The 17,006-nt window shown below is 39.2% G+C and overlaps 1 protein-coding gene across 2 annotated transcripts; it reads right to left on the bottom strand.

Moving 5' to 3' along the window:
* Positions 1-1,857: 1,857 nt before the first annotated feature.
* Positions 1,858-15,386, bottom strand: LOC129115986 (cytoskeleton-associated protein 2-like). Of its 2 annotated transcripts, none has more exons than XM_054627120.1 (9): positions 15,205-15,386; positions 14,238-14,304; positions 14,072-14,135; positions 12,740-13,965; positions 11,640-11,835; positions 10,869-11,027; positions 9,701-9,761; positions 8,447-8,609; positions 1,858-2,453 (listed from the first exon to the last, which is right to left on the bottom strand). In XM_054627120.1, exons 1-9 carry the CDS (start codon positions 15,242-15,244, stop codon positions 2,141-2,143), a joined length of 2,289 nt encoding a protein of 762 aa, XP_054483095.1. In that variant the 5' UTR covers positions 15,245-15,386; the 3' UTR covers positions 1,858-2,140. The 2 variants fall into 2 exon arrangements, with proteins under 2 accessions (XP_054483095.1, XP_054483096.1); XM_054627121.1 differs by having other exon boundaries at positions 1,859-2,453; positions 14,093-14,135.
* Positions 15,387-17,006: the final 1,620 nt, after the last annotated feature.

The raw sequence follows: 17,006 nt of genomic DNA, 5'->3' as shown, positions 1-17,006 counted from the left end.
GGCTTTTGAGAATTGCTCAAATGGGGGAAGAGCACCTAAATGCTGAACTGGTCTTGAGGTTTGGGGCGGCTGTGGCGTAGTGGAGAGCAACGACCCTCCAATCAGAGGGTCGGTGGTTCGATACCCGGCTTTGGCAGTCGATGTGTCCTTGGGCAAGTAAAGTAATGTTTGATAAATGTGTATGATAACAGGATCATATTTTTCCCAGGGGTTATTCACTTCCATGACATAAAATCCATAAATACAGGTTATGAATGTCTGTTGTGCATAAGGAGTCTGGGCTTGTAGAATATTGCAGACGTGGAAGAGGAGAGACTGCAGCGTATCATTCGTTCAGCTGAGAAGGTGAATGGCTGCAATCTGCCCTCTCATCCAAGAAATGCTCATTGAGTCAATGGAGCTTGTTTTGTTATAAAAAATGTAAGCGTTGAGATCCCGTTTAATGTGGTGTGGGGCTATCAAAAGTAAAGTTTGCCCTCGACTTTTTTCTATTTCTGTCCCTCGCTGCCTGCCGTGTTCAATTCAGCCATTGCAAAAGTTCCTGTCATTATCGCTATAATTACATCGTTGTGTTGATTTCTCTGTGAGACCTCAAGAATGGAGGAAAATTGGTCCCTTCCTTTTTGCCGAGTCTTGTTGGAACAGACTTTTTTGGCATTGTTAGCATTCAGTCCAGCCCTGAAAGCTTTATGTGAACACTTAAAGGAAAAGTTCGGCGGATTAAGTGACATGTAGTGGTGTGATGCAGAGTGCAATTACCCAAGAACAGGATGAGAATATCTTTATAATTTAGAAATGAATTAAATATTGTTTCTAGATCAGCAACAGTAATGTTTACAAAAGCGAAGTCACTATATAAAGTTATTTCCGTGGAAATAAATACAAAAAATGTCAATAAAATAAATATAATTTCTGAGTGAAGTTTGTGAAGAATGAAGAGCACAAACATCTGTCAGTATCAGTCATTCCTCCTGTCCACCTGGCTGCTTTGTCTCAACCAGCAGAAAAAAGAACCAGACAGACAGTTTTTCCTCAACACCTCTGGCCAGCATGAAAACCATTAAAACATATTGTTGCTGGAGGTTGTAAAAATGACAAACATACCCAGGAGTTGACGTGATCTTGTACTTGTACTGACCTTTCTCTCCACAGATGAGAGCTCTGACAGGTTTGGGAGTCATCATTGGGTTGTGGGGCTATCAAAAGTAAAGTTAACCGAAACTAACAACCCTAATCATGACCAATACCACTTTCTTTCTGACTGACTCAGCTCTTACTCCTAAAGGGCCGGTTGTTTTGTGAGGAAGTTCCTCCACAAAACTGCTCACAAGGTCCGTGGATTATCTTGAATGAATTTAAAATTCATATCGTTTTGGCACTTTGACACGAAAACAATCGGGATTGATGAGTTTCCCTACTGTAATGCCTTGGCGAGCACTGCTACAGTTCAACGTCTCTTACCTCGTGATAACTTTAGACTGAAAAATACTTTTTAATAACGATAAAATGTATTAATTTTTGGCAGTTTGTATACTTGAGACTTTTGATTGATGCGGTCTGGCTAGACGGCTCGATATGATTCACGTGTTTTTTACTTTCAGATTCAAGTCACAGGACCATCCACGTGGTTTATAGGTGTGTCGAAAACCTGCCAACATTTTGTAGCGGCATATATTCAGTTTCGGTTGGAAAATAAAACAAGCGTGACAACTTTAAGAAACTAATATATATAAATTTCTGGATACGGTCCAAGATTATGGGCGTCTGTGTGATAGAAGCTGTTGTGTGTGAGAATCCATATGCTAAAAAAACAAGCACCACGTTTGTAAAAAAAAAAAGGAACACAACCATTTATTTCACATTACTATGTACAACACATTATTTTAACAAATAATGGGACAAAAATGATAAAACAAATAACTTCATCATAAGGGAGTGTGAGAGATCCCTTTCTTTATAAATGAATTGACAGGTCTTATATTTACAAGGATAAAAGACCTTTTCAGTGAAAGGGTCAAATCTGACCAGAGTTTGCCCAAAAGTTTCACTTCTGCCAGCCTTGCAAATAGTGAAAACACATGCTGATGATCTGAATTCTGTCTCAACCGCAGACTGGTGGAGAGGAAGTAATCGCTCGAGGCTAAACGGCTTCGTCATAGACCAGCTGGACAAATACTTTGTCCTTCAGGGCCTCGTTCTGTCTGTAGACGTACATCGGGGTGTTGCAAGCCTGCGGGCTCGTTTCCCCGCCCTTCTGCTTTTTTTCACCACTCTCGCCATGCTCCTCGGAGATCAGGTCGTTGTAGGAGGCCACGCAGCGATCGTGGTCCTGGAGGGAGGCCGGGTATCGGAGGGAGGATCTCTCGATTCGCACCGAGCGTCTGACCGGAGTGAAGAAGCGAACCTGCTGGCCGTTGACCCGCGTCTGCTCCGTTTGTTGGCTTGGAGGGCCGCTGAAGGAAAAGAAAGAGGAAAAAAAAAAAAAAATTTATCAAGCAATAATTGTGAATTTATTATGAGCCAGTACAGAAAGTCATGCTGTCCTCGGTATCATCTTTCTCAACTCTTACCAAAGTCTGCATTTCACTCAACACTGGGAAGTCATTTGTGTTACTCTGGAAGTGCCAGAAATGTTACTTCCAGAAAAACATGTCTTCTGGACTTTCTCAATCTACTACAAACCCTCAGGGCAAAAGGAGGTCACTGAACATGTACGCAGTCAATAGTACTTTCGGTCTGAAAAAAAATCTCATGTTATTACGAAACAGGTCTTTGCATGATTAACACAATGCAGTGGGGCAAAAAAGTATTTAGTCAGCCACCAATTGTGCAAGTTCTCCCGCTTAAAAAGATGAGACACCTGTAATTTCCATCATAGGTACACTATGAGAGACAGAATGGGGGGAAAGAATCCAGGAAATCACATTGTAGGATTTTTAATGAATTAATTGGTAAATTCCTCGGTAAAATAAGTATTTGGTCACCTACAAACAAGCAAGATTTCTGGCTCTCACAGACCTGTAACTTCTTCTTTAAGAGGCTCCTCTGTCCTCCACTCGTTACCTGTATTAATGGCACCTGTTTGAACTTGTTATCAGTATAAAAGACACCTGTCCACAACCTCAAACAGTCACACTCCAAACTCCACTATGGCCAAGACCAAAGAGCTGTCAAAGGACACCAGAAACAAAATTGTAGACCTGCACCAGGCTGGGAAGACTGAATCTGCAATAGGTAAGCAGCTTGGTGTGAAGAAATCAACTGTGGGAGCAATTATTAGAAAATGGAAGACATACAAGACCACTGATAATCTCCCTCGATCTGGGGCTCCACGCAAGATCTCACCCCGTGGGGCCAAAATGATCACAAGAACGGTGAACAAAAATCCCAGAACCACACGGGGGACCTAGTGAATGACCTGCAGAGAGCTGGGACCAAAGTAACAAAGGCTACCATCAGTAACACACTACGCCGCCAGGGACTCAAATCCTGCAGTGCCAGACGTGTCCCCCTGCTTAAGCCAGTACATGTCCAGGCCCGTCTGAAGTTTGCTAGAGAGCATTTGGATGATCCAGAAGAGGATTGGGAGAATGTCATATGGTCAGAGGAAACCAAAATAGAACTTTTTGGTAAAAACTCAACTCGTCGTGTTTGGAGGGAAAGAATGCCGAGTTGCATCCAAAGAACACCATACCTACTGTGAAGCATGGGGGTGGAAACATCACGCTTTGGGGCTGTTTTTCTGCAAGGGGACCAGGACGACTGATCCGTGTAAAGGAAAGAATGAATGGGGCCATGTATCGTGAGATTTTGAGTGAAAACCTCCTTCCATCAGCAAGGGCATTGAAGATGAAACGTGGCTGGGTCTTTCAGCATGACAATGATCCCAAACACACCGCCCGGGCAACGAAGGAGTGGCTTCGTAAGAAGCATTTCAAGGTCCTGGAGCGGCCTAGCCAGTCTCCAGATCTCAACCCCATAGAAAATCTGTGGAGGGAGTTGAAAGTCCGTGTTGCCCAGCGACAGCCCCAAAACATCACTGCTCTAGAGGAGATCTGCATGGAGGAATGGGCCAAAATACCAGCAACAGTGTGTGAAAAGCTTGTGAAGACTTACAGAAAACGTTTGACCTCTGTCATTGCCAACAAAGGGTATATAACAAAGTATTGAGATGAACTTTTGTTATTGACCAAATACTTATTTTCCACCATAATTTGCAAATATATTCTTTAAAAATCAGACAATGTGATTTTCAGGAATTTTTCTCATTTTGTCTCTCATAGTTTAGGTATACCTATGATGAAAATTGACTTTCTCATCCAAACAACTTCACACTCAACAGCGCGCTGTCCTTGTGAGCTATACCTAGCATGCCGTTCAGCCGTGTGTAACATTTAATAGGGACCCCTTTCTCCATACACTACACAGTGGCTGTTTCTCAATCAGTGAACTTCTCTGTACTTGTGTCCTCCTGAACTTGTGAGACGTCATCTAGCTCGGCCCAAGTACTGTTCCAAAACACAAGCTCATTCAGCCAAGTACAGTCCAAATGCCCGGAAGTGTCCTTGCTCCGCCCATCCTATCGGGGATGCATCGGAGGAGACTTGTGTGGACTTTGGACAGCCAACAAACAAGATACGACAATGGCGGAGACAACTCACAACTGTAAGTTTTCATTGTCTAAATACTGCTGTTGTTGTGTAACGGAATTTAGTTTTAAGATTTTTTTAAGCGAGAATGTAGTTGTTAAGACTTAAAATATGCGGTCGAGTTATCCAGATAGAGCCTGATGGAAAATAGCGCCGACGTTTGTCGGAGATACGAGAGGACCAGAGAGGAGACCGGGCGGTGATGCTCATGTACCCCGCTGACAGCAGCCTGGTCCCGGCTAGGCCTCTCCAGATGTGCCGCTCTGGTGTCTCTGTAGTGGTTAAACATGAGATATAACTCGTTGGGGGGATATCTAACGAGCAATCTTTGCTCTCTGATTTTACATCGGCTGGTGGGCGGCTGTGGCGTAGTGGAGAGCAAGGTAGTTCTCCAATCAGAGGGTCGGTGGTTCGATACCCGGCTTCGGCAGTCGATGTGTCCTTGGGCAAGACGCTTAACCCCAAGTTGCTCCCGAAGGCTTGCCATCGGTGTGGACTGGATGTTGCATGAATGTTAGTTAGAGTCTGATGGTGGCACCTTGCATGGTAGCCTGTCATCAGTGTGTGAATGGGTGAATGATATGTAACATACTACTGACTGTAAGTCGCTTTGGATAAAAGCGTCTGCTAAATGACTGTAATGTATTATTAATATTCCCGTGCAAACTGGTTTGGCAGAGGGCAAAGTTAAGTTTCATAACTTTACATATATATTGTTCAACTTTAACTTTGCACCAAGTTAGAGCCCTGCCTTTGTACTTTTGACCAATTTGTTTTGCTTGTCTTTATTCCCTATTATACACACTTGTTATAATTGCTATTATTGTGCAATCAAACTAACATTAAAGCAATATTTAATTCAAGGGACAACTGAGGAAACCCAGGCCCTCATTGCCTGTATGACTGGGTCAGGGATGGAGACAGGTTTGTGATTCATATCTTATTGAAGAGGCAGTGTGTCACTCTGTGTCACTCTTTGTTTATGTTTCTTTCCAGGGACTTTGTAACCACTTCTTACCTGGAAATAACTGCCAAACAGGCCAAAAAGAAGTAGAACAACAAGTTTGCTGCAACAACCAGGGGCAGACTAATGGAGTGCAGCATCCATCTGACTGTACCACTGCCAGGTGGTACAGTCGGTTTATTATGTATTATATTTATTGCTTATTTATGTGTTTTTACTATTTGATATTTATTAAACTGTTTTATAAATATGAATTGTCTATCAATTGTTGAAGTCTACCAGAATAAAGTTTCCCTCTAACCTCTGACCTGTTTGATCCGGTGCTTACTGTTATTAATGTAATCTATTTATTTCATTGCTTGATAGGCAGTGTAAGAGCACACCTATCTTCCCAGGTTCTGAGTCAAAAAGTTACAGTAGCCTACATGATTACTGTATTATAGACATGAAATGTCCTGTTTCTGTTGATGTCTGTCCTGGTTAATGACTAATGATGTGCGTGGCACAGATAGTACAGGTAGGCTACTTTTGCATTGATGTATTGTGATGTTTGTGCACCTAACTGTACAAGGCCTGTCAGACTGAGTATCAGCCTCTTTATGTTGAGTACCAAGAAGACAAATGGCAGGTCTGTATGTGGAATGTGTGCTAATCCATTCCAATATTAAACTTAAGTATCAAACCTCCCCTGTACTGGCCAGTTTATCAGGTAGGCCTAGATAAAGCTAATGTAGTCTAATATAACAGTCCTGTATATACATGTTAACTTCAGCAAGGTTATAATGTTACTTTTTTTTAATGCAAATTGTTTTTCAGAGGTGTTGGTCCATCCCATGTATATGAAGGGTAGACTAAATATTAGAAACACCTCTCAGTATAACGTTACAGTTCAACAGCACCACAAACCAAGCTGACACAAAAAATAAATCACCACCTCTCTAAAACATTAAATAAAGACTTTATACAATATTAAACTGCATTAGTTTTTAACCTAGGTGTGCCAAGTAAACTGTCAAGTCTACATATAAATGATAATAGACAGGTTAAAAAGCATAGGATGATTAGACAAACGTACAAAGCTAGAGAGACAGGCTAATATGGCCCGTCCTCTTCAGCTTCTCTATAAAGCGCACCGACAGCAACGGCAACCAGCCTCTGATTCATTTTGATGTCCTAATCATTTTTTATATTATAATTATATCATTTTCGTTTCATTATATTATATATTATATCATTATATATTATATCATTTTCGTTTTATTGTCAATATATATGACAGTGAAGATAACCGGAGTAGACAGGAGCCATGGCTCTGGACAGGACGAGCTGAGTTGGTGACGTCATCAAGTTCGCTGCTGTTCCGATTGCAAAATGACCGTACTGCGTCCTCGCGTCCTCGGGAGTTTGTACTCCCGAGTCGAACTATCCAAGTCTGAACTAGCAAGTTTGCAAGTCCACACTTGACAATACTTGGTATTGAGAAAGGGCCAGTGAATACATTACGCACCACAAGTCAAAAGTTCTGTCGATCATAAGAGCTCGCACTCGACAATGTACGTACTTGGGTCCGAGCCAAGAGTGAAAACGGTCTGACTAACTGTTGTGTGCAAGGAATACAGAAACTTAGATTTAGATCATATTTACACAGACACATTGCTCATCATGAACTAGTACGATAAGATAAAGATCAAAATGCTGATTAAACACAGATGATGAAATCTGTGTCACATAGAAAATAAATACATTTTAGCTTTAAAAAACAGGTGAGAGAGAAAAAGGTCAGAAATTAGAAGCTTCACATTAAAATATGGTGATTTAAAACTCATCCATTTAAATCTGCTTTCAACCTGTGATGCTCGTTATGTATGTTTTTCTTGTTGTTTGTTATTATGTCATCTCTCTGCCTTGTTTACATTGTTATTGCTTTTATTGTTTCTGTCTTAACCATGTAAAGTGCCTTTGAGTACTACACAAATAAAATGTATTATTATTATTATTATTATTAGTAGTACTTTAACTGTCCAAAAGGGGCACCTCAAACTCTCCTCATGCTTGAATCTCTTTTTCTTCTTTTAGATGTTTGCACAATGTGAAGACATCAGGCAACATATTTGCCCTCGACTTTTTTCTGTTTCTGTCCCTCGCTGCCTGCCGTGTTCAATTCAGCCATTGCAAAAGTTCCGTCTTATCGCTATAATTACATCGTTGTGTTGATTTCTCTGTGAGACCTCAAGAATGGAGGAAAATTGGTCCCTTCCTTTTTGCCGAGTCTTGTTGGAACAGACTTTTTTTGGCATTGTTAGCATTCAGTCCAGCCCTGAAAGCTTTATGTGAACACTTAAAGGAAAAGTTCGGCGGATTAAGTGACATGTAGTGGTGTGATGCAGAGTGCAATTACCCAAGAACAGGATTAGAATATCTTTATAATTTAGAAATGAATTAAATATTGTTTCTAGATCAGCAACAGTAATGTTTACAAAAGCGAAGTCACTATATAAAGTTATTTCCGTGGAAATAAATACAAAAAATGTCAATAAAATAAATATAATTTCTGAGTGAAGTTTGTAAAGCATGAAGAGCACAAACATCTGTCAGTATCAGTCATTCCTCCTGTCCTCTGTCCACCTGGCTGCTTTGTCTCAACCAGCAGAAAGGAACCAGACAGACAGTTTCTGTTTTGGCTTGTTTGTATATAAAAAAAAAAAGCTCACTTTAAGAAGCTGTGACAGTAAAATGTTTATCAGGTTGATTCAAGTTTTCCTCAACACCTCTGGCCAGCATGAAAACCATTAAAACAAATTGTTGCTGGAGGTTGTAAAAATGACAAACATACCCAGGAGTTGACGTGATCTTGTACTTGACTACAGATGAGTCTCCTTTCTCTCCACAGATGAGAGCTCGGACAGGTTTGGGAGTCATCTTTGGGCTGTCGATACTCTCGGGAGAGCTTTCACATGTTGTAATTTGGTCCTCCTCTCTCTCATTTTCAGCGGATGCTGACAAAAACATGAAAATCTAAGTTAAAGATTTTAAAACTTTATCATTAGTACAAGCTTACATTTTATTAGAATGAACTGTTGAAATTACAATCTCATTGGAAGCTTAAAGCTGCATAAATTGAATTTATGGACCAAAAAGCTGTCAACATCAACATATATTTATTTCAAAAAGTGGCATTCATGTAAGCAAACAGTGGCTTATTTACGAAGAAACATTGCTGACTCTTTAGCTGCTAAACCCTCCATGTTCACCAGCCAGTACCCAACTGTTTCTGTATGTTTCTATACCGGTAGCACACAGTTGGATTTCCCTTAAGACAAAAATGAAGAGAGCAGTAAAAGTGAACTAAAAAAGTAACGCTGTGGGCAATAAAACCAAATTAATGAGCTAAAACCCTCCATAGATCATTTTTAAAAAGCCCAAAAAGCAAGTCATGTCTACGGTACATTACATATTATAATATACACTCAGCTGCCTGTTTATTTTAAACAACAATTTAAAATGAAACACGTGTAATACAACACTCCTACAATAAATCCTACCGTCAGGAAAGTTATATGGATTTTTGTCTCGTCTACATTAATTGATATCTTTGGGGCAGTGTGTGTTTGATTGTGTTCTCAAAATGTAGGCATGTGAAACAGATTATCAAAATGATGAGCATAATGGACAATTTTGCGTCAAATTTATGCAGAACTAGGGGGCACCATCATGAAACAAAATAGATTGAATAGAGCTTTCTCCCAGATAAGACAGTGTCTTGGCAGAAGACACTGAAAATCTTTATCCAGACAAACACAGAAATAAGAGAATGTAGCAAAAACAGTGTATTGTTAATTGAATTGCAGCTACCATGCCTACGTGGGTGCTTTAACTTGAAAACCTTCACAGAGATTGTAGTAGAATTCATGGCATGTAGACGACAATGATAATAAGCGGCATATAATATCAGGCAAAAAGAACGAGGTCATGTTAACTAGCACTGATTGAAATCTGTGGAATGTAAGCACTGCGCAGTGAACGCTTTGTTTAATCGCAACAATGTAAAACACCAATGGCCTGGAAAAAGGCAAGCAAGATTAACTACCTTGGATCTCGTCCCTTTTTTTCAGAATCTCAAACACCACGGCCCGCAGCTCGTCCACTGGCTACAATAAAAACAGAAGCACAGATACTTAACAGAAGCACAGAGAAGGGATGATTAACTCTAGGCTAAAAAACCCCGAAATAAACCGTTGATTCTGATCACAGGCCAACAAATCAAGCGCTCGGGAGTCATTGTAAAGACATGAACAATGCAGTTAAAAGGGTGGATTTATAATCATTTTCTATATTAAAACTCATTCTAACTTGTTCCAACAGGCACATTGAGATGTTGACTGCATGGGCTCTGAGCGTTTGAAAGTAAATGGTGAGTGCAGCAATAGTGTAAACATCATTCTTATTGTTAAACCTAGTAGAATACTCGCACTTTAAGATTTCACAGGAGATCACTATACTATACACACACATATACACACACACACACACACACACACACACACACACACATATATATATATATACACACATATATATATATACACACACATATATATATATATATATATACACACACATATATATATATATATATATACACACACATATATATACACACACATACACACACACACACACACACACACACACACACACACACACGCACACACACACACACACACACTTCTAAACTGAACCAACACGTGATAAAACTAATAACAAAAAAGAGTAATTGTGATTGACATGAAAACTTTATAATCAAAACATTGCCTGAACTTGTTTATAACCGGCAGTGCTGATGTGAAACTTTTCAAGTTGATAAAACGGGCACAAATTTATTTAATTTTTAAATTATATTAACATCAACTAAATATTTCTCATATACTGACTACAGGTTGGTGATGTGAATAAAGTCCTACTAAGTAATATGTTACTGAGAGGGATATTTTCCAATGGAAAAATACTGGGATGGGCAAACTGTTACGTTACTGTTTAATTATAGTACATAAAAAACCCAAATTGTCTCACAGGCTGTCATATTGCCAACCTCAAAATAGCTTTTCTGGAAATTCAATTGAGACCAGGTGATTAAGTGAGTATGTATTTCAATTCTGCCCGAAGCTAGGTTTGCTCACTGATTGCGTCAAGAAAGGGGAACTGATTGTTCACATCCACATATTTTTTACAACGCGTGTAACACATGGATGGCTTACCTCCAACACGACACCAACCGCCTCTTCAAACATTGGCAGGACGTCTAGTTGGCCCTCTTGTTCCATCAGACGGGCCCGACAGATCCAGTATTTGGCGAACTTCTTGGACACCGCTGGCAGCCGAGAGAGAACCTCCTTCACCTGTGCTGGAGGGCAACCCTGTGGGTGCGAGAAAGGCTCACGTCAAACTCATATAGGGAAAGAAACGACATCAGTACGCTTCAACCAAAGTGCTTGTTGTGTGATCAGATTTGTCAAGAAAGCCAGCTGTGTCCTGGGATGCCCAGTAGATACAGTGGAAGTGACGCTGTCAGGCTGCACAACCAACTCTGCTCCCAGGACACCAAATATCCCCAAACAGACTAAACAAATCCAATATATCCACCGTACAATGTAAAATAATCTGTGAAATCCACTGTGCAATATTAAAAATCATTCTGTCTGTTATATAATATTTTAGTAATTGTTGTTGTTTTTTTTAGCATTTTTGACTTATTTATTATACTTATTTTGATCTTGTTTTCTACTTATGTCTCTTATTTGTATGTTTGCACCATCCACAAATATCCTGCAAATTTCCCTGCTTTGGGACAAATAAAAGGATTATTTTATCCAATCCTATTTTATCAACCAGTGTTGATCACATAACAACCCCTTGCCCCACACGTATTTGAGGGGAGGGCCGCAAAACCGACAATTATGCCCACTTAATGAAGTAATTTGAAGCAAAGACACACAAAGAGAGACATTCCGCCTTCAACAAGCATGTACCTCTCCAAGCAATTTGATGCAGTCAGCCAGGGATCTGTCAACGGCGCAGATGAGGGAGTGGGCCTCGTCTTCCTCATTCATGGTGCCCCAGAAAGGCTGGGGTAAGGCCACAGTACGCCTGACCTGAGGTTTGACCGGCATTGGGGGACGCTTGTAGGAAATGCCCTTGGCCTCCTGCCATTCCTGTAGTTTTTTCCTTGAAACCAAAAAAACAGAGCAGGATGGTTCATAAAAAGCCCATAATAACATTTAGATTTTTGACTGTATTGGACAGCACAGCAGAGATATACAGGAAACAAGGGTTGAGGTAGTGGAATGACAGGGTTCATGGGACAAATTGGGGTTGATGCCCTTTAACATTTTACTCCGGACAAAACAAAAAAAAGGGGACAAAACCAAGTTTTTAGGAAAATCATCTCCTTTTATAAAATCAACCAGTGCACATTTTGATGGCACTTCAGACCTCTGAGTCCGAGTATGGTTTTATCTTGTATCCAACTATTTATTTAACAAACAAAAGGACAGGTGTGAGAAAAGATTTTCTCTATAGGAACTCAATCCTGTTAGTCATGGGAAATGACTGTAATGTAATGTAATGTGACAGCGCTGTTGAGTGTAAATTGTAATAGAAAACCAGTTCCGGTCCACCCACAGATTGAATCGGCAAGTCACAGCACCATGAAAGCACTTTGTTCACACGCAGCAGTCTGTTTAGACAAAGCATTCTTTTGATTTCAAATATTTGACCTCCTAATTTCTATTACGTCATCTCCGATTACTTCACTCTTTCTTTTATTAGCCGCCATGAATTGAAACTTGGCATTGCATGTTTGGTCAGATCCCTCATCACGCCATTCTTTGAGTAGATATTTCTTGCTTCAAATATTGGATTCTCACCAAGCCCCAACGGTAACTCTATATGTGAGTCACGTACAAAAAAGGTGCTGAGATTTTGCTGCTCTTCTGCAGCAGGCAAGTGTAAAGCCACGAGACCAAACTCTAACCAACAATCAACTACAATGGATGCTAGAAACATTTCAATGGTGCCATAGCGTATTTTCATGCTATACATTTACCAATAGTTGTACCCTTCTACTTACATTCTTTCCTCCTGGGCAGCAGTCACTTTCTTTCCCTCAGTCTGTGGAATGACCCTGACGGGGACCTTTGGCGTCTTCGTGCCTTTGGCCTGACCGGTATGACTGATGGTCTTGCCGAGCCGTGGCACCGTCTGGGACATCACTGGAATACTTGTTCTTTTTATACCCGTTTGTGGTGGAGGGGCATTTGCTGAACTGCCCTTCCTGCCATTTGTCTGTTCACTTGTCTTGGTTTTCCCTCCCAGCTCGGCCACAGCAGCTCTGGTACTGCTCCTGTTCGCCACCCCAGAGGTTGTTTGGGAAGAGACTTTGCATGGTTGGCTTTTTGTCTGCCCTCCACCTTCAGATCTTAGCTTTGGGAACCTGTCTGTGGGCTGACCAGCTGCCCCTGCCCTCCCCTGTGGCTTTAAAGGTGCTGCTGTGCTCTTTGCGAAAGTGGACGTTGATTTCTGTCCTCTTGATAGCTGAATCTTAGAAGATGGCTGAGAAGTTTTTCTGAAAAGTGGTCTAGAGTTAGACTGATTTTGAACTTTAATCCCAGCTCTTGCTCTCTCTTGGTTGTTTAGAGAAGTGGTAGGTAATGGTTTCCTCTGAGTTATGGCGGACTTGTGGGAAACAGAAACTGATGACAAATTGCTGGATTGCACCTTTTTAGTTACATTGGCAGTGGCAATGGTGGTGGGATCCCCTGCTGTGGCAGAGGTGTGTGTTATTCTTTGACTCTGACTGTTTCTTGGCTGGGTCACTGCAGGAATTAGTCCGGTTTTTGTTTTGACCATTGGGCCGAGACTAATCCTGACACTCCCTGTCGTCATTGGACATGACCAGGTAGCATTTGAGCTACTGCTGAATCTGCTGTTTGATTTTGTTACAGCTTTAAGAGCTGCATTTGAAGAGGCTCTGCCAGAAGATGGAATTCCTGTGTTTGGCTGCTTTTTGAGATGATTTGTTGCATTCGGGTTGGATCTGGAGGACACAACCGCAGACCTTCTTGTCAGCACAAGGTTCTGATTAGGTTTTGGCTGTGCTGGTCCATTGGTTGCAGAGGGACGATTGGTATTCTGCCGTCCAGTCAAGATGTTGGCTTTGACATTCACTTTGTGTGTGACAACAAATGCTCCTCTGGTAGCAGGGTGTTTTGTGGATTGAGCAGCCAGAGTTTGTATTTTTGGGCGTTCATATGTGAATCTGTCAGCTGGAGCCTTGTTCTCTTTTCCCATAACAACCTGTAATAACAAAAACATAAATCGGAAAAATAGCATGGAGTTAAAAACTAACTGGTTTGGAATCTGGTACATCCGATCTGTAAACAAACAACACACAAACACACACCTGTTTAAAAGGCACACCAACCTGTAGTGTAGATGTAACCTGACAGTCAGCACGTAGGTATGGCCTGAGGAGTCAAATTGAGATAATTCATTTAACCGTGATATAAATAACAGCAGCAGTTGTTGAACACATTATTTGAGAGTTGTTATGCAGTGGTTTTTCTTACTTAGGGTTGGGCGGTTTCAGCTTTCCTTTTCTTGCCAAATAATCCACCAACTTCTGCCTACGCAGCTCTGGGACAGATATTACACAGAAAGTATCATGAGGTGACTTAACAGCAAATTCCTTAATAAAGATTCAAGCTTAGTGTTGGAATGAATAATAATAATTCACTAATATCCAGCCCCATGTTGTAGCACATAATAAATGATTCTGCATGCTTTTCATTGTAGATGCCAAACTCTACAACAGTTAAAGTTTTCAGACCTCATTTAAGGTTAACTCACCAACTAATCAAACATTTACATCATATACAAATTCAGTTTTTTGTTGCAGTCAACACTTGAACTACACTTCGGTTCCCCTTATTGGATGCAATGGACAGAAAAAAGCTAATAAAGTCAAAATGTTGCTGAACTGTGATGAACAGAATAGATAGGATTGTTTGTTTTCATCCAGCTGTGACTGCAGCACATACATTTCACTGGAAGTATCTAAATAACTGAGCAGACAGGTGCTGCCATCTGGCTGCAGGTTGGTGAGACATGTATCCTCATTTAGACATGACTTAATACTGATTTTGTTTTTTAAATATATCTTTTGGACAGTTTTCAGACCAAACAATGAATGCATAATAACAATGGGCAACATATATGTATTGTTGCATACAGGTAATTTAAACATTTACTTTCTCTGTGTTTTTTTTCCTTCATTATGTCAAATGATTCTCTTTTTTCCCATAATAATAATAATAATATAATACATACATTTTAAATAAATAAAAAATTTAAATAATGTAATGTTAATCTTTTCAAACTGACATATAAAACTACTAAACCAGGACAAGTATGTATATTTATTAAGACATTCAAATGTTTCCTCATTGTTGTGAACACGTGACTTCTGCTAGCTAGCATTAGCTTAGCTACAGCTAACGTTAAAACACTTTAAATGTCTTTCATTCGCTCGCTAACCTTTTCTTGAGAGGATCGATACGGTGTCTTCTTTCTCCATCGTTATCAGACTTCAGTTTCTTCTGTTGATCAGATTGTTTGATTAGAAATGGCTGGTTTGGCTTGTTGTTAAAGTAACGCTAGCTCCGCAGCAACTGAGCACGTCGCACTTCCGGGTTTTTTGAATTTCCCCTGCAGTTGACGCCTCGCCTTCTCTGATTGGACGATTTGAAATTTCGAAAAAAAAAAAAAACTATAGCACGCATGCGCATAACACCAAGCGCTGATTGGAGCAGAGCATGTAAACAAAGAATGCTTAAAAGTTGTACTGGTTGTTTTTTTGGGGGGTTTTGTATACAAAAAAATAAAAAAATAAAAAAACATAAATAAATAATATGCAAAAAAAAGACACTAAGGCACAAATCCTGATTGTATACAGTACCAGTCAAAAGTTTGGACACACCTTCTCATTCAACTACTTTGAAGAATCTAAAATATAAAACATATTCTGGTTTGTTGAGCATTTGTTTGTTTACCACATAATTCCATATGTGTTCCTTCATAGTTTGGATGTCTTCAATATTAATCTACAATGTAGAAAAAAATAAAAATAAAGAAAAACCATTGAATGAGAAGGTGTGTCCAAACTTTTGACTGGTACTGTATATATATATATATATATATATATATAAATAATATAATATATAATAAAATATATATAATAAAACATATATAATAGTAAAACATATATAATAAAATAATAAATAATATAATATATATATATATACAGTACTGATATACAGTACCAGTCAAAAGTTTGGACACACCTTCTCATTCAACTACTTTGAAGAATCTAAAATATAAAACATATTCTGGTTTGTTGAGCATTTGTTTGTTTACCACATAATTCCATATGTGTTCCTTCATAGTTTGGATGTCTTCAATATTAATCTACAATGTAGAAAAAAAAATAAAAATAAAGAAAAACCATTGAATGAGAAGGTGTGTCCAAACTTTTGACTGGTACTGTATATATATATAATATAATATAAATAATATAATATATAATAAAACATATATAATAGTAAAACGTATATAATAAAAGAATAAATAATATAATATATATATATATATACAGTACTGATATACAGTACCAGTTAAAAGTTTGGACACACCTTCTCATTCAACTACTTTGAAGAATCTAAGATATAAAACATATTCTGGTCTGTTGAGCAATTGTTTGTTTACCACATAATTCCATATGTGTTCCTTCATAGTTTGGATGTCTTCAATATTAATGTAAAAAAAAAGAAAAGAAAATAAAGATAAAAATAAAGAAAAATAAAGAAAACCATTGAATGAGAAGGTGTGTCCAAACAACTATCTAATAATAATAATATCTGTATTTCATTAGGATTATCTCATATGTATTGCCACGTTCTTTGCATGTCTGTCACAATCACACTGTACACCTGAGCCCAGTGTGTACGACAGCAGTGTGTAAGTACAGTATTTCATCACAGCGGATCTCCAGTGAGCGTAGCTGTCAAGACCAACTCATTTCCTGTCTGAAAAAGGAAAATTCCTGCTAAGACTCTGGTGATTGTATAAACCAGTAGAAGGCACCATTGTGCTACTCTGGTGAACACCCTGTTTATTTATTGTGCTAAATGACATGACTTAATGCTTTTATCTATTAATATATTTATATATTTATGCACTATTTTAAAAATATATATGTATATTTATTTGCAAATCTGCGTACTAACAATTATTTAAATGATGTGCAGTGAAATATTTAATAAAGCCTTTTAATTTACTTG

Source organism: Anoplopoma fimbria, unplaced genomic scaffold, assembly GCF_027596085.1.
Source record: "Anoplopoma fimbria isolate UVic2021 breed Golden Eagle Sablefish unplaced genomic scaffold, Afim_UVic_2022 Un_contig_7864_pilon_pilon, whole genome shotgun sequence".
NCBI lineage: Eukaryota > Metazoa > Chordata > Actinopteri > Perciformes > Anoplopomatidae > Anoplopoma > Anoplopoma fimbria.
Note: the sequence above shows the minus strand (reverse complement) of the source record. Positions and strands in the feature narration are given on the sequence as shown.